The 18332-nt window shown below is 42.3% G+C and overlaps 1 protein-coding gene across 1 annotated transcript in view; it reads left to right on the plus strand.

The window, feature by feature from the left end:
• Nucleotides 1-18332, plus strand: part of pde8a (phosphodiesterase 8A) — a 39821-nt gene that overhangs the window by 16230 nt on the left and 5259 nt on the right. Inside the window, exons 2-17 of the mRNA XM_071901473.2 lie at nucleotides 1848-1904; nucleotides 5654-5844; nucleotides 6497-6553; nucleotides 6773-6827; nucleotides 7080-7168; nucleotides 7483-7561; nucleotides 8065-8205; nucleotides 9733-9821; nucleotides 9972-10023; nucleotides 10120-10162; nucleotides 12632-12709; nucleotides 12931-13001; nucleotides 14027-14191; nucleotides 17258-17306; nucleotides 17707-17842; nucleotides 17958-18156. Coding sequence (XP_071757574.2) covers nucleotides 1848-1904; nucleotides 5654-5844; nucleotides 6497-6553; nucleotides 6773-6827; nucleotides 7080-7168; nucleotides 7483-7561; nucleotides 8065-8205; nucleotides 9733-9821; nucleotides 9972-10023; nucleotides 10120-10162; nucleotides 12632-12709; nucleotides 12931-13001; nucleotides 14027-14191; nucleotides 17258-17306; nucleotides 17707-17842; nucleotides 17958-18156 — 1551 coding nt within the window. The remainder of the gene's footprint in view (nucleotides 1-1847; nucleotides 1905-5653; nucleotides 5845-6496; nucleotides 6554-6772; nucleotides 6828-7079; nucleotides 7169-7482; nucleotides 7562-8064; nucleotides 8206-9732; nucleotides 9822-9971; nucleotides 10024-10119; nucleotides 10163-12631; nucleotides 12710-12930; nucleotides 13002-14026; nucleotides 14192-17257; nucleotides 17307-17706; nucleotides 17843-17957; nucleotides 18157-18332) is intronic.

The raw sequence follows: 18332 nt of genomic DNA on the forward strand, positions 1-18332 counted from the left end.
AATTCCTCCCTGGTCTTGTATTCTAGGTATTTGCTATTGTAGAGCTGCATTTTTTTAACTGTGGGGAAATGTATGAGTCAAGAGAAACTACAAGAACCAGAATGCATTGCATTGAACTCAGACTTCCATTCAAAGTGTTTGCACAGAACAAAACTGCATCTACACTATGCCCAAGTCAACAAACTTGTCATCTACGTTTACCACCTGGCCCTGTGCAGAAAGAGAGAGAGGGAAAGAGAGAGAGAGAGAGTGAAAGAGAGAGAGAGAGATCCCAGTGTGACTGGTACAACGCAGCACATAGCAGGAGGGAGGGACATGGATTACGTAGGCACACACACCATGTCCGTACTGCCCGCCCGCCTGGCCTGCATGCTCACTCACTTCCCCCGCTTTGTTTGCCCCTGGTTGGGTGCCAGCATGATGTTTGCGGGATGCAAATGCTTGGGTGAGTGATTCATTGCTGTGTGTGCGTGTGTGTACTGTACAAGAGGAGTATGCTGCCCGAGGAGGCTGGCAGACTGGCTCGACGCTGTGTGTGTGGCAGGCTGGCTATTCGAGTTACACAACCTCAGCTGCAGTTGCATTGGTTGTGTCAGTGTCAATTAGAGAGGGAAGTCTCTCTGGACCGAGACAGAGCGCTGCGTTCTGCTCTGCTAGGCCTCGGCTAGCTGCAGGCCCTGTGGCCAAACTCCATACGTCAAGGCCCTGACCTCAACTACTTCGCTAGCAAATGCTGTCACAACGGAAACATGATGTACATGTGTGTGTGTGAGTGCGCGCATTCGGGCACTTGCACATTCCATCTGGGACATTTACTCCATAGGAGAGAGAATGTTTTGCTTCACTTCCACAGTAAAATGAATGATTTGGTTAAATCTCTAATCAAAGTCGATAGAGCTGAGGACTGAGGTTATTTGTTCTGACACACATGGCCAAAGAAATTAAAATCATATCTGACAGCAGTAAAAACTGGGTTTTGTCCTGTCAAGCCCTCTTGGAATACCAGGAGTTTGTTGCATTTCCATACATTGGTCCCTTTTCACAGCCACACACACACACACACACACACACACACACACACACACACAGTATCATACACATACATACCATCTCTCCAGGACACATGAGCTAATCATGCGACCAGGCCCTCGTGTCTGTGAAAGATCAGATTATCACACAGCCCATCAACTGCTGGCCATCCTGATGTCATACTCTTTGTTAGTGGACGTTACAACAAACAGAGCCTAGAGTCACTGTGACGTCAATTTGGCTACTACTGAGAACTAATCAGCTTTTTTTCCCTTTGTTGTTAATGTTGCTCACAAAAAGGCTTACAATTTAGCGAGAAGCGATTTACTGCTGCCCGGCATGTTCTGAAATTCCTCTCTGTGTTCCTCCTCACGTGTGTAGATTGTTTACGGAGAAGAGGAATTCTAGAGGGATGGCGGTCCGCAAGGGGCTTGGTTGCTATGGTTACTAACCCCTGCGCTGGGTTCCATTTAGCAGGAAGGAAGCTAAATTATTTGCAGACAGAAAAGAGTACTCTCATGTAGGGAAAGTGTAATGAGTTGAAAACGGGTCTATTTGGAATCAGTAATCAAGTTTTTTTCCTTTTTTCTTTTTTTCTTTTCAAAGCTCTATAATTACTTGATTTTTACAAATTATGAGATTTGTTTTTGATGGCAAGATATGCAATACATGGCAAGAGGCTCATGGTAGATATTTACATTTTCTTTTATATAGACAGAGTAACTGAGTGATCTGCATTGATTAAAGATACCAGGAAATATCTCATTTATGAAATGATTTTTTTTTCTAATCCTTGTATTCTTCTTGTTATTTTTCAGACCACATTAACAGAGGTGCAATTTGGACCAATGAAGTTATTTAAAGACCCGCTTCAGGTATCGTAAAACAATGCCAAATGTCTGAATGATGGATGCTTGTGTGGTTGAGTGAATTAGGCTTTCCAGTGAACAAGAGAAGTGCTTCAGTGAAATGTTCATGTCCATATCATTTAGGCTCTTAACTAGAACAGTCCAGCTAAAGTTGGAGTAGACTGTCAATATTTGGTAGCATTTTTCTAGGATTACTATTTCAAAACGTCGCCACAGTATGTTTGCAGTTAGAACTAATCTTGAATTTGAAAAAGATACCACACCTCACTAATAGATTAAAGAAAACAAGTCCTCATTCAAACATTCAAAGAAGAGAAAAAAAAAAATGTTAATGGACGTATTGTGTGCGATGTAGCCTTGGGTTGTCAAGGCAACAAGGCCAAACATTGATGACCGTGAACATACCATCATGAACAATGCACGTTATGGGAGAACTGCACAGAGGAGCCATGGACCGGTTTCGTCACTGCAAATAGGACATTCTCTGACGTTCAATGGTTCATTATACAGTGTTGCACTGTGCTTGTTCCTTTGGCATGTGTCGCTGCTGTTTTATGAAAACCTGCTGTCTTCTAAAAGTCAGCTTTTTAGGAATTGTAAAATCATTTTGAAAATATACACGTTTTGAATTGGTTTCAAGGGCGCCTGGGCCTTGCAACTTGCTCAACCCACAAAGGACTATGCAAACCTTTGGTTCGAGTAAAACCACAATAATCACTAAAAGTGGAAGTATGAGGTTTCCACTTGACAGCAGCATGTCATGTAGCCAACGCGGCTGGAAAAGGAGCCTAAGAGGAGAAATGCAATAGATTAGAGGTCCTGTGTTTGAAGCCATGTATAAGTGCACAGAATCAGCTTCATTGTAGTCCGGGCGTGATGCGCTCCAGTGTGACCACAGTAGGAAAACGAGGCAGAGAGATATCCCCTTCCTGTTTTTGTCACTCACAGCTGATCCTGTCATGCCCTCCTCCTCTCTTCTCTCCTCCTCTTTTCTCTTGGCTCACAGGATCTGGCCAGGCCCTCTGTTTTCAACAATGATGTTTTCTAGACAGAGCAGTCAGACCCTGCCAAAATGCTGGCTACCCCCCTGAGAACCAGTTTGCCTGTCTTTCTCTTTCTGTCTCTGTCTCTTTCTGTCTGCCACTTTCTCTGCCGTTTTCCCTACTGTTTCTCTTGGAACATATTAATTACATCTTCACTCAAAACATTCTTCCTATTAGTAGCTTGAATGTACTGTGAGTTCTTTGCTGGATTTTTGTCCGTTGCGACTGGGTGTGTTAGTACTGCACTGGAAAAAATGTCCATCTTAACAAGTCATTTAGGCTATTATTGAGTCCTAAAATCATAATTTTCTTAAAACAAGTGAAAAAATCTGCCAGTGGGGTTAGATAATTTTACTTGTTTCCAATGCAAAGTAACTTATTTCAAGAATTTTGTCGAATCAAGTGTCATTTTCTTGATAGTAGTGCAGTGATCTGCTTTATCCTGACTTGTTTCAAGATATTGACACTCATTTCTAGAAAACTCCTGAAACAAGTGAAACTGTTATCTCACCCCATTGGCATAATTTTTCTCTTGTTTTAAGAAAAATAAGATTTGAAGACTGAATATGAGACTAAAAGACTTGTTAAGATAGATGTTTTTTGCAGTGTGAGCGAGGCCTATCTGTCCAGCCCCAGTGCAGGCACCTGAAAAGACCTGATCCTGGCCTACGTTAGCCCGTTCCTCCACCTCAGCCGGAATGTTGACTTTTCTACCAACATCCCAATGTGGAATTCTGATCTAATTCCCTGTGCGTACCAAACATAGCTGAAGGACTCAGTGATGATGTATTTACGACCTGGACACTTTTTGCTGCTTGTAATGAAAATGGTCATATGTGGAATATGGTTCGTATTAGGAACATGTCTCTCAGCCGTTAGGGCTCCTCTATAGGCCTGGGGCCGGCTTTTGATGAAGTCAGGTCTTTAAATAAAGCCAGACCAATCGTCAGAGTGAATCAAAAGGATAATTGTCCAACAACAAATCCTCTGTCCCCTGATTGTGCGTAGGACACTAGCTCTAGTTTTCTCAACAGAGTCATGTCTTTGTACCCTAACTCAATTTTACAGGTGTGATGCAAACCTAAAACTGCAGAACAAACTTTCCCTTCTTTACGTTCATTCTGCTCCCTGCCAAACAGTTGGAGATGACGTCTGTTTGAGAGAGTGACTCATGAATCTACTCTTAGTGCGGCAGTGCTCTTGGAGGCGGGCCTAAATCTCTGGTCCTGTATTTACGCAAGTAAGGGGTTATATGAAAGTATGCTGGCAGGGAGAGTGTGCTCTCAATGGCTGGTTTGACGGTAGCAGCAGTACCTTCTGCCACAGCCTTGGCAGACCAATGGGAGGGGCCGCAGCTAGTCAAGGCCACCTCGACTAATTGTGTCATAGATCATGGCAGCGGACAATAAAATCTCTGACGCATCCAGGTGGGAGCTGGGCCTGATCGATCAGGACCTGTCCGCTGGAGGCCTGAGGTCACAGTCAAGCCCACACTGCAGGCTGGTTAGGGACAAATGAGCATAAGTGCACCTATGAAAACATGACGACTTAGAGCTGTAAGTGAATGGATAAACTCCTGTTCTAGCTCTCTCTTCTCTTGCTGTGTCCGAACTGATTCTATAGCTCAGAGGGGAGGCAGGGGAGGTGGATCGTCTGTGGTTTGGAAAGTCAGTTTCCATAATCAGATCAGGGCTACATATCAAGTAGCTCTATGGTTCTCATATATCCTCCTATAAATAATATCTCCGGCCCATTTTGAATGCAGTAGCTAGGATTTTAACTGGTGCAAAACAAATGGATCATATATCCCCAACTTTTGCATTTTTCCATTGAGTACTGGTTAGATAGAGAATTGATTTTACGATTTTACTGATCACATTTAAAGCACAGTTAGGTCTGCTCCCTAGTTCACTGCAGAGCTCCTAATCGCCTATGAACCATAGAGCGGCCTGCTGACTGTCCCACAGTCTGGACTCAAGACTGAAGGTGATCGCTCTTTTGTCATCAAGACCTCTAAAATGTGGACCGCTCTGCCTGAGGAACTAATGCTTGTTCCTACTAATTTATGCAAATTCACTGTCATCTTTTAAAACACCTCTTAAAACACACTCATATAGACTTGCTTTCATGTACAGTTTTGGATTTTGACCACTTCAAATCTGGTGTTTTTTTTTTTTTTGTTACTGTTTATATTTTATGTATTTTTATTTTTTTTCTTTTGAATGCATTTCCCATCTTTATCTCCTTTGTATATATTTTATATTTACTATTCTTGTTTTTTATGGCTTCTTGCAAAGCACTTTGTAAACTGTGCTTTTAGATAAGTGCTATATAAAGTTTATTATTAAGTGAAAAAATCTTTATGCATCTGCCAGTGGCGTTAGATAATGTCACTTGTTTCCAATGCAAATCAACTTCAAGAATTTTGACGATATTGACATTCATTTCTAGAAAATTCCTGAAACTAGTGAAACTGCATTGGAAACAAGTGGAGTTATCTCACCTCATTGGCAGAATCTTTCTCTTATTTTCAGAAAAATACGATTTGAAGGCTGAATATGAGACTAAATGATTCGTTAAGATGGGCGTTTTTTGCAGTGTAGTAGTTGTTGTAGTAGTAGTAGTAGTAGGATGTTGCATGAGGTCAATGAGAAACAAAAAAAAGACTTACTTAGCTTTGTACTTTGTACTATGTCATTTCTCTTTTTGCAGGTACTTTTAGTATTTGCCAAAGAGGACAGTCAGAGTAATGGCTTCTGCTGGGCATGTGAGAAGGCCAACTTCAGGTGCAGCATGGCGCGGACACCTGAGTCGGCTCTCGAATGTTTCTTGGAGAAGCATCACGACCTCGTCATCATTGACCACAGACATTCCAGACACTTTGACGCTGAAGCACTATGCCGGTAGGCTAATTCCCTTACCATCAAAGTACTTCTAAATGCATTGTATTTCTGGAATGATACAGTGGACACAGATGGATTGAATCTGATGCCATGCAAATAATGTCACCGAAGGCCAGTGTCCCAATCCAGACCAGATCTGAAAGTCTTGACAGGCCCTGCTGTAGCCTCTGTGGGTTTCCCTGCCTCGCTGAGGGGGATGAATGGGAGCCGGCTCACTTTGGGCTAGCTTCATTCGCATGCTACCTAGTGGAGTCATGTCAATGAGAAATGAGCAGTGCCTGCCCATACCACTCTCTATCTTTAGCCTGTGCCCAAACCAAAAACACATTTACAAACATTCATTTACCCTGCCCAGCGTGTATGTTAACCCTATTCATTTTGGCCAATCCATATGTTCAGTGTACACGCACAGGCCCTGATGGGGAACTAAAGGGCCTTTATGACCACTGGCTGGGGAAAACCACAGGCGGATGAGTGGCCCTGTACACTGCATTCTTTCAGAGGCCTAGGCCTGCTCACAGAGCTGCACCACTGGGCTCTGCCTGCCTGGGAGAATCGGAGCGTGAAAAACTGAAAAATACATTGATTTGATGCCATGGGCTTTTCCACCGGCCTGCTCACTGGCTAAAAGGCTCCCTCTGTTTACATTCAGGTCAATTAGAGCGGTCAACTCCTCAGAAAACACTGTGATAGTCGCCGTTGTGAAAAGGTACGTACAACTCGCTGACACCCCCTTGCTCTCCCTCTTTCTCCCTTTTCTTCCTCACTGTGTCTTGTTATGTAGCTAATGATTAGGATTATGGTCAGCATCAAAATGGCTGACTCAGCACAGGCCTGGAGCCTGTCATATGGTGCGCCCCTCTGACGTTCTCTCAACAGGCCTTTGTCGTGGGGATGGTTGGGTGCTAACATGTGTTCTTTTTTTAAGGCCAGACAGAGAGGAAGCCTCTGTGATGCCTCTGATCAATGCTGGCTTTAATAGGGTGAGTACGATTGCATGTGATTTTTTTTTTTTCATTCCTGGTGTCAACACTCGATCTAAGGCAGGGATCCAGACTCTAAATCCTTTTTGTTTGCTTAAGAGGCACACCCATTGAGTTCCCTATACCTGAATCACTGGTACTCACTGGCATTAGCAGCACCATAACATGGCCTATAATAGCACTGATTTGAAAATGGACTATTAAGGAGCTTTGGTTGATCCATGCTGCTTTGTGTTGCCCTCTGACCCTCAGAGATATGTGGAGAATGCCAATATGATGGCCTGCTACAATGAGCTGCTACAGCTGGAGCATGGAGAGGTGCGGGCGCAGTTCAAACTGAGGTGAGGAGCGAATGGGCATTTCCCAGAGCACACCTTAGTATCTGAGTGCAATTAAGTAGTACATTAGTTATACAATGTGTTATCTAGACCTCTTGCACTGAGGGCAAAACATCAGAAAGAGGATATAGGTTAATGTAATTTGTCGTGCCAATGTTGCTACCCGTCTCCATCTGGGATATGAATACATGTCCACTTTGATGTTCTCTAAGATCTACTTGTTAGCTGTCTTTGTATAATCAAGCTCATGTGTTCAATACATTTGGGGAATATGGGTATTAATGAGTCTGTGACTGTTCTCTCTCTATTTGTGCAAGGGCTGGAAATGCTATTTTCACGGCTCTAGAACAAAGCCAAGAGGCCATAGAGATCACTTCTGAAGATCAAGTCATTCAGGTGGGTCTCTGATACACTTTGCATTCTCATTGCATCATTGTGGTTAACGTTTCAGTTCTCTCTCTCTCTCTCTCTCTCTCTCTCTGTCTGTCTCTCTCTCTCTCTCTCTCTCTCTCTCTCTCTCTCTCTCTCTCTCTCTCTCTCTCTCTCTCTCTCTCCTGTTTTAGTGCCTGCTGATGTCTTGTGATCCCAGATCTCTGTAATGATAGTCGTGGTCTCTCTCTCTCTCTCTCTCTGAATGGTTCCTTTTGTTAACCACAAAGCATTTTAGGCTGTGTTATCACATTCTGTGTTTTTGAGTTCTATGAAGTGAGTAACGAATGTGCCAGCATCTCTCTCTGGAAATGTATTGTTTTGGTTGGCATGGCTCCTATGCCATTAGAGGTCATCATCATAGCTAACACTGCTGACACCCCTAAGACTGCACTGTGTCTGACCTCAGCCCAGTGTGCGCTTCATGAACAGCAGATTGTCATCTCAACACTCTCTCCTCTCCTTCGCAGTACGTGAACCCTGCCTACGAGTCCATTATGGGCTACCAACAAGGCGAGCTAATAGGGAAGGAAATAATAGAAGTGCCTAAAAGTGAGAAGAATAAGCCTGATCTCCTTGAAACAATAAACTCCTGCATACGGAAAGGAAAGGTAATAAGCATTCACAAAATCTTACTCTTGCCTACACTACACTTTTTAGAACAGTGATTCTCAACATTTTTCATATCAAGCACCCTAAATTTAGTGCCCATTTAATGAGATTTTGTCTCTCCGACCCAACTCTGAGAATATTTTTATTGTTAAATATGATTTTGTCCAGAATTCCATGACTATCAGTATTTCTAGGTAGAGAGATAACAGTGAAATTATGACCAAAATAGTCATTCTTCTATTTTCTCTAATTGTGTTAACTTCTTGTAAATTAAATAATGCTGAAGTTTAACGATTCATCAGTTTGCCGGGGACCCTCTGGAATGCCCTCAAGGACCCCTGGTGGTCCCTGGGCCCCATGTTGAGAACCACTGTTTTAGGCTACGCTACACTTTCACTGTGGTTCACTTGCACCCCCATGCAAACTGTAGCCTCATCACTAAATGAATGATCGCCTACATGATTGTGATTGTGACTGTGTTGATAGACTGTCCCATATACATACTGTGTGGCCGTCATTGTAGTCTATTACTATCATTCCACTATTAGTTCACTCTAGCAAGTAGTAGGGATGGGACGATATATCGAAATTCAATATATCACAATACAAAAATGTGACAATACGTATCGTGGGGCAGAAAAATGAATCGCAATATTAGCTATGTTTTATTCTGCTGTAGTAATCACAAAATGCGCCGGCTTGCCAATCACAATTTTACAATCTCTCCATCGATATTATTTTCACTTTGTAATGACATTTTTAAATTGTTGTTTACATTCTATCAAGCCAGTGCCATTGCTAGAAAGATTTTTGGCTGAGAAATAAACATCATTCTGCACAGTTATACTTTACACATTAAATGTTTATTTATTACATCGTATCGTGGTTGTGTCGAATCCTGAACCCCATATCGCGTATCGAATCGTATCATGAGATAAGCACATCATCCCTTCCCTAGTAAGCAGACTACTACTTACTGTATGCAATGCATATGTGCCTTGTCTGTGTGCAATGCATATGTGCACGTGCATCCACGTGTGGTCCATGAACCGTGCCACGGGCCATCCAGCAGCTCTGTTTCATGTGCATAAGAACAGTGGTTGATGGCTGTGCTGTGATCTTACTACACAGAGAGCGAAGGTCAGTCCCAGACAGACTAACAGCGGGAAAGGCCTTTTAAAGCTGCTGCAGCAGTCCATGGGTGGGGTGGACATGAAACAAGCACACTGGACTCCAGGAGTGTTTCACCTACCCATTAAAGCAACTTGCTGCTCTCTGAAATACTCTGCCACCCCCCCTACCCCACCCCACCCCCAAATACCACCCTGGCACACCCCGCTACTCCCAGTTTTTAGTACCTTTTCAACAGATGAAATCTTGTGATTCCTCACTTTTATTATGTTTTTAATTCGATACAGTGTATATCTACAGTGAATCCATGTCCTGAGTATGTCTTCTTATACTGTAATGTTTTGTTGCTGTATGTCTCACCGCCTCTCTCTTGGCTCTGGCTTGGTATGTTCCAGGAGTGGCAGGGGATTTATTATGCCAAAAAGAAGAATGGAGACAGCATTCAGCAAAATGTGAAGATCACACCTGTAATTGGACAGGGAGGGTGAGTGACAGTATGTTTAGGCCTGGCTCATCCAATCTTCAGCTGTCATCCACTGTAAATTACCTTGCAGTAACTTGCTGTATAATGATACTGTATAATTGTATCCCCTTTATTTTTTCCCCTTGTACTAATTGTTTTTGTCATTCACAGAAAAATCAGACACTATGTGTCTATCAACAGGCCTTTAAATGATAATAATAAGGTAAGAGGTATTCTTATTTTTGTTACAAATAGATGAATGAAAGGAGCTCTCTGACCCAGATGTATCAAGTTGCTTTTTTCCCCCCTATCCATACAGACTGATAAATCCAGTGAACGTGTGCAGGCAGAGTCTCAGACAGGTAAGATCTGTCCCCAAGTTCTCTCTACTACCTTAAAGTGTCTACTGTGGGTGCCGGGGGGGGCTGCTCCATCTTAATCCTTATAGATATTAGTGTAACATTTGATTTCATCAATCACACAATTATGCTGAACCACCTAAAAGCCTGGGTTGGAGCCTTGGGGACAGCGCTTGACTGGTTCAGGTCTACTGTATGTCTTTGGTAGAACACATCGGTGATGCTTGTTTCTCCCAGGCCAGTATCACTTGCGGTGCGCCACAAGGTTCGATCCTAGGACCAATACTGTTTTTTTAATACGCCGATCCACATTTTTTTTATGATTGCCTTGAAGGCATCAACTGTTAGATGGCGTAAAACTGACTGAAACTTAATGACAGTAAATTGGAAATGGTCACATTTTGTAAACTGAGATTTGCAGACTCGGTTTGCAATCACCTGCAATATGTCCGCAAATATAAGGCACCGTGCCAGAAACCTGGGTGTTTTTTTATTAGGAGTTAAATGTTGAAGAGCAGGTTATCTAGTCCTGCTTTTTCCAACTGAGAAATGTCTCTAACATGAAATCATTTCTTTCTTTTATCGACCTGGAAAAAGTTATCCATGCTATTATTTCTTCTAGACTAGACTATTGTTACTTGCTCTATTGTGGCCTCAGCTGTAAAGCCCGTTCACAGCTGCAACTGATTTCAAAGTGCAGCAGCTAGGCTCCTGACAGGCGCAGAAAAGAGGGATCATATCGCTCCTCTCTCCCTTCACTGGCTCCCTGTCAGCTATAGAATCAACTTTGAAATCTTGCTGTTTGTTTATAAAGCTTTGCAATGCCTTGCACGTCAGTATAGAGGTATTTCTGAACTGTTTTGCCCTTACAACACCCCAAGATCCCTTAGTCTTCTGATCAGGGGCTCTAAAGGGTGATCACACTTTTACTATTGTGGTCCCTATAGACTGTGGAACAACCTTCCCAAAAGTGTTAGGTTGGCAGAATCGACTGCTGTTTTTACAAATCGATTAAAGACCTACTTTTACTCCACAGCCTTTCAGTGTGACTGATGTGTTTTACCTACTTTTCTGTAATCTGGTTGGTCTTTTTGTCGGTGTAGATTGTTTCTTGATCTGATATCTTTTTCTTTTAACCTTGTGAAGCGCTTTGTATCAAAGTGTCTTGTGTTTAGGCGCTATATATAAACATTTGTATATGTTTAAAATTGGCTTGACTATCCCAAATCCCTCCCAGAGCCTCTGCCAGCCTACTGTATAGATGAAGGTTTCTGTTTTACTTCAGAACTTTTAATAACTGCATTATTCATTCACATCATCATCATATGTGAGTAGGTACAAAGATACAGGGTTTATTTTTAAGTCCCTCCAAGATTTTGCAATTTTGCAGTTGCGATAATAGAAATTCAAGCAATAGAATAGAAATTGCAGTTTTGCAAAATGACTAAAGTTGCTGTGGATGAAATGGCCAAATCAATTTTTAGCCGATCATTACACTTTTTCACATAAAATGATCCACTCAAACCATACGTTAACAAACTATGTCTTCCTCGGTCTTCTTATACTACAACCAATGACTTGGCAATGGAGCTTTAGAGAGGGAGAAGATGGAAGATTATTCAGAGGACAATGAGTTGTAGTTTCATATACAAGTTTTATTCACCCCTACAGGTGGAAGAAATTTAGTTTTTCATTTAACCTACACTATTATAGCTTCCATTTTTCACAAGCCTTTGATTTTCATACTGTTATTCAGAGGAACAGAAAGTGTACCTTAAACATAAATGGGCACTTTTTAAATGAAACTACACAGTTTTATGTTCATGAAACATATTCAAATGGGCTGGTTTTATTTGGTGCTTACCATGCTGATGTTAATTTGAAGGTATATTTATAAAGACTGAAATCTAAGCACAGTATTTCCCTTTGTTGTAACTTTGAGCCCATGTTTTTTTCTCTTCATAAAAGAAAAAAAGCATGAGCACTGAAGTATTTCCAGTAGCTTCTGTGATATCCAGTATGCTTATTATCAGAGGAAGTGATTATATATGACTCCTTCTTAATGGGTAGTAGTTACAACCATCCCATTTTTGGTATATCTTTAGTGCCACTTTAGTACCTTTTTTTTCTTGACGTCAGATTTTTGCCAATTATCACAATTTTACTGCAAAAAAACACACATTAAACGTCAAATTTCATTGCAATTTTGGAGAAAGGCCACCACAAAATCAAGCAATTTGGGTACAATAACAACACAAAAAGCTCTGCTACATCCTGAAGGGACTGTGTACAGTAAGCCATCTCTCTGTTAGAAAGCGTTTGCCGCCTTCTCAGTGTAAACTTCTTCTCGTCAAGGATATCGTGATGGAGGTCAAAGTCGGCCCCCTCATCCCTTTTGAACTGATTGCTGTGTGTGTGAATATGCGTGTGTGTGTTTGTGTGTGTTAATGTAAGGTGTGCTGCTCTCCCCAGACATCCAATCCAGTAAGCACAAAGACCGGAGGAAAGGCTCTCTGGACGTCAGATCCACAACGTCTCGAGGGAGCGACGGTGAGAGAGAAGGGAGATAGATGATGGAAACTCTGGGCGTTTCTCTATAGCTTATGAAACTTTCCAAGTTGCCTGTTTGCATCAAGTGTTGATTGGACACACACACTCACACCAAGTAGTGGAAAAAAGGCAGCTGATTATGAATTTCTCCCTTTGAGAATTTGGTTGAATGGAAGATCAAGCGGACATTGACATGATCTTTTTTTTTTGTCTCCTTCCAGGGAGTTCTCAGCGAAGGCACTCCTCCATGGCCCGAATCCACTCCATGACCATAGAGGCTCCCATCACCAAGGTGGGTTCGTCTCCCTCCCCACCATCCCCTCCCAGCCTCCATCATATGATTAGCAGTTTGCACTGATGTTTCCATCTCATGACTGAACTCTCGGGTCATAAAACTGCCAGAACGGCCATGAGCATGTATTGTACAGCTACAAGTCTAAGTCTAGAGGCCATGCATACCATGTCAAGAGAAGATAGGCTGATAAAATGCCATATTTCATGGACAAGACAGGAAAAGCATGTGGGACCAGAATGACCTGCTGTTTCAGTGGTTTATGTAGACTGCAGCGCGGCTGGTCGGAAATGGAGAAAGTCCCCGGGGATGGGTCATATGACACACTGCAGTTCCTCTGCTGTATCATTTGACTGTGTTGTCAGTCCCTGTAGGCATCTTCCTCTCCAGAATAAAGCCACTGATAGAACTGCTGGTCATGTGTGTGCAAGTGAGTGGGTTAGCACTTGCGCAGTGCCCTTGCATCTGCCTGCCTAACCTAGCCGTAGGTGTCCAACCTTAGATCCTACAGTAACTCTGACTTCTTTCTTTGGGAAGTCAACTACATAATACAGATAGACCTCGGGCTGGGCGATATATCCTATAATATCGATATTGTGATATGGGACTAGTTATCATCTGGGATTTTGGTTATCGTTATATTGTGAAATTAAATGTTAAATGTTACTTCTCCCTGGTCTTAAAGGCTGCGTTACAGTGAAGTGATACAATTTTCTGAACTTATTAGCCTGTTCTGGCAGAGTAAAATGAACAATGATTGGCTTTACCTGCTCATCATATCCACTTTACTTATTACTGATTACCCATTACTGATTACTAATGATCATTACTAATTTTCAAAATTTTCTTGTGTGTAAATATCTTATGAAAGCACAAATACTCATCCCCAAAATATCGTCACATTATCGATATCGAGGTATTCGGTCTAAAATATTGTGATATTTGATTTTGTCAATATCGCCCGGCCCTAGATGGACCCCACTTATGCCCCACTCTCTCTGTGCCCTTCTCGCTTCGTCATCCAGGTTATCAACATCATCAATGCGGCACAGGAAAGCAGTCCCATGCCAGTGGCGGAGGCCTTGGATCGGGTCCTGGAGATCCTGAGGACCACTGAGCTCTACTCCCCACAGCTGGGCACCAAGGATGAAGACCCCCACACCAATGACCTGGTGGGGGGGCTGATGACGGTAAGGAGCAGCTCCACAGGGGCACAAGGGGCCTTTAAACCAGTCTAAAAGCCCGCATCCGCACCCCATCTGCTTCCACTGAATAGATTCCCATATGAACACACACACGGTGAAAAGTTTGCACATGATTCTGTGGTGATAGCTTGCAAGTCCACACAAATGTTCATTTAGCATTCAGTAGCGTGCAGTTGACTATCTCGCCCATGATATCATGTGATGTGTCATGTGTTAAATGAAAGTAGCAGAAAGTCAGGAGTGGTGTGTATGTGTGTGTGTATGTGTGCGTGCCCGTGTGTGGACTTTTGTGTTTGTGTGCATTTCTGTTCATATTTGCGCACTTTGAGTGTGTATTTGAGCGAGAGAGAGAGAGATTAATGGACAGCAATGGTGAAGTAGAGAAGTAGAAAGAGTGCCAAGTTGGCAGTCTTGGCAACAACCCCAGAGGAAGTGTTAGATTGTCCTTTGTGCTCCTGTAGGCTGGAGAGGAAAGCCCACCCCTCCCTCTCTTTCTCCCCCCTCTCCCTCTCCCTCCCGCTCTCTATCTCTCTCTCTCTCTCTCTCTCTCTCTCTCTCTCTCTCTCTCTCTCTCTCTCTCCCTCTCTCTCTCTCTCTCTCTCTCACACACGCACACACTCACTCACACTCACATGAACCTCTTCCTCTCAACTCCACAGGCCTGGAAACATCCTGTTCTTTGGATCAGATGAATAAGCATGGCTTTACTTATACATGTACACTCCAGAGACACAGAGGCGGAGAGATGTACAAAGAGAGGTTATACGTAGACTTTTCTCAGAAAGATTTTTCTGTGTAAGCGATAAAGGCTGATGAAACCAGAGAGCCATGAGGTGTGAGTGGGTGTGTTGTCTTGTTTTGCCCCAGACTAGATGATTATTTATGTAGAATCTTATCTGTTTATGAGGCGCCCGGTTGCTTATTTATTTTCTTGGCCTTGCGGTTCCAGCTCGTTGTGGTGCGGGAGATACGCCAACTGAGCCTGCGCTCAGAAGGCCCAGGGAACGTTAAGAGAGGAGCTGTCATCTTTCTGGGGAGAAAGTCTTAAAATAGCCAGTGTGTACAGAGGCAGCGCCACCATGAGACAATGCTCAGGTCAAAGATGAGCCAGTCTCCTCTTCCTTTCTCACTTGTGAAGTAAACACTTCACTCTGTAACACACACCCATGTGCGCACTAACGCCCAAAATATACTGTATATCGGTGCACCAGCATGACTGGGTGATATAGGTCTTTCATTTGCATAGCCAACAAATGGCAAAATTTTCTGTTTAAGGAAGGGGCGGGGGCCTTGATGCTCACAATGCCTTGTTTTATTTTAATTTTTTTTTGTGTTCAACATTTGCATAACATACAATGGCCTGAGGATATGGTTTTATACCACGTAACAATACATTTAGAGGTCAAAAAAGCATTCACTGCAGCTCTTTGTCATAATTACTCTTTGAGAAACAAATTTGAGCAATACTTCCCAAGGAAACAACTGTAATGCATGCAAAACTCCTGCACTGGTCATGTGCACACTCATTGGCATGTGCACACACACTTATAGCATACATTTATGGAAACACACAGTGTGATAAAAACTGAGCTTGCCCAATGTAGTACATTGTGCACAGCTGATGCCAATCACGTTCCTGGAAGCGCCAACTGATAACCAAGTTTGAGATGCAATTTTTGATCATTCAAGTGTTACTCTACTGATAAGCCCCATTTACTAATACTGTAGCATGACAAGACTAATGTCACATTGGAATCATTTACTGTAGATTGTCTGACATATGTACATTAATTTTCACGGCGTCATTTCTGACACAACTGGAACAGTTCATGAATATGATAATCATTTTGTAAATGGTACATTAGTTTCATTAATGAGCTCAGCTTGGCTGCCTCAATCCTCCCCTCCCTCCCCTCCATGTGCTAGTGTGGAAACGGCTGAGATGTCGTCATAGTCCAGTCTCCAAAATACTGCATCACAGGACAGATGAAAGAACAAGTCATAAAAGTGTTAATTGAGAAAATCATCCATGTTTCTTTATTTCTCCTTCTTTATATTATTGTAATCTGTTATTCTCTTGCCTCAGTCAAAATGCATTTCCATCTGCAACAAGACATTTGGCCAGATCCAAGACCCAAGATCCATGTCTCTCTCTTATTTTGTTTCATATCTCTTGTAAGAACTCCAGACACGACTGTTCCTGTCATTAAGTCATTTGACAGGCTTTGCTATGAGAGTTCACTGTTGACAGATACTTGGCTTATGACGTAGGATAAAATTACATCACAAGTTTCACACCTACAGCACCACATGAGACAGAGGTTCACTATGTATTACACATGAGAAAGTGGCAATATCTATAGATGACTAAATGAAAAAAATGTAGTGTCCATTATAATTGAAATAGACTTAATTTAATAATTTTGTCTTTAATGGTTTTTAGTCTGACTGAAATAGACAGTGAACTATGAAAGTCTTTGAACAGAGAAACATTTATTCTTGTTTTTGTTTGGTACGCTGGTTGCTAATTGTTAAAGTGACAGAGGTTACAGTATAAGATGAACGCATATTATTGATTCTATAGTTTCATTGGCTGGGAATTGAAAATGAGCTATCTAGAGTCTGGTTTGTGAATTTCAGAGGGTCGTTGCCTCTTCAGAGTTTTTTAGACACACTAAAATGACTTTTTAAGCGGATATGATCTTAATCTGTCCAAATACTCTTGGAGCCCTGATATGCTCAAAACGTGGCGCCTTTTTTAACATAATAATCATCAGTCACGCTATGTGGGTCTAATTCAACAAAATGTCTGTGATAGTGGGTGCCATACCTGATCTCACCCACCCTTCTTTCCTCTAATTTCCTAGCCGTTTGTCTATGTAGGCACTCTTCGTAGTTATATCTGATCTTATGTATTAGTAAATGTCTCAACTAGCAACTGTTGCAACTAAACTGTCATTATGTGGCTGTTGATAAAGATGAGAGTGATAACCTATGCATGCATTCTGTTTCTGTTTCTCAGTCCCTGTCACTTTTCTCTCTTGTTCACAGGATGGTTTACGCAGATTATCAGGAAACGAGTACATCTTTTCCACCAAACGTAAGTATACACAAAGCACACAGGTTACAGTAATGAGTAGTGCTCATTATGAAGTGCTCTGCTATGTTTTAGAGTTTAATAGATGTTTTTTTCTGGCACATATGTGAAACTAAAATAATTTTTTTCTTATGTTGGAGCATCCAAAAATAGTAATAATATTAATAATTTTATTTATATAGCACCTTTCTTGACACAAGTTTACAAAGTGCCTCACAACAAGTAAAAAGCAATAGACAGATAAGATAAAGTACAAAAACAAGTAGGTTATATAAAAGAAAAGGTACATAGCAGTAATATTAAAAAGTACATAGTAATCTGTGAATTTCTGAACAGTCTCTCTCCTCCTCACATCACTCTCTTCATCTGAACGCCTCCTCTCCTGTCTCCTCCTTGCACACAGAGCCTCACCATATCCCCAGCCACCTGACCACTCCTCTGTCGTTAAATGACATCCCGCCACGCATCGCCCAGACCATGGAGAACGAGGACTCTTGGGACTTCGACATCTTCAACTTGGAGGCTGCGACCATGAAACGGTGAGGCAACAAACACGGTAAAGAGCTACCAGAGAGGCTGTGTGTCAGGTTCTGGGCTGTGGAAGGAGAGCTGAGCAGGAGATGTTGTGTTAAACCACGCTGAATCCTCCCGCAGGCCTTTGACCTACTTGGGTCTGAAGATCTTCTCTCGCTTTGGGGTCTGCGAGTTCCTGAGCTGCCCTGAGGCCACTTTGCGCTCCTGGCTACAAGTGATCGAAGCCAACTACCACTCCAGTAACTCCTACCACAACTCCAGCCATGCGTCTGACGTCCTGCACGCAACTGCGTATTTTCTCTGCAAGGAGAGGGTCAAGGTAAATGGAAAAACAACTACACACCATGCTTCTTGCCATTTCAAGTTTTCAAGTTGTCAAGTGATTTTAACTTTTCAGATCAGACCTACAGTATTTCAGACCTATTTCCTCCTATTATCCTTACCTTTCATGATATTTCTAGTTAAATTATCTCACTGCACTGCCAGATAATCTTG

The sequence above is a fragment of the Centroberyx gerrardi genome, chromosome 1 (assembly GCF_048128805.1).
Source record: "Centroberyx gerrardi isolate f3 chromosome 1, fCenGer3.hap1.cur.20231027, whole genome shotgun sequence".
Lineage (NCBI taxonomy): Eukaryota > Metazoa > Chordata > Actinopteri > Beryciformes > Berycidae > Centroberyx > Centroberyx gerrardi.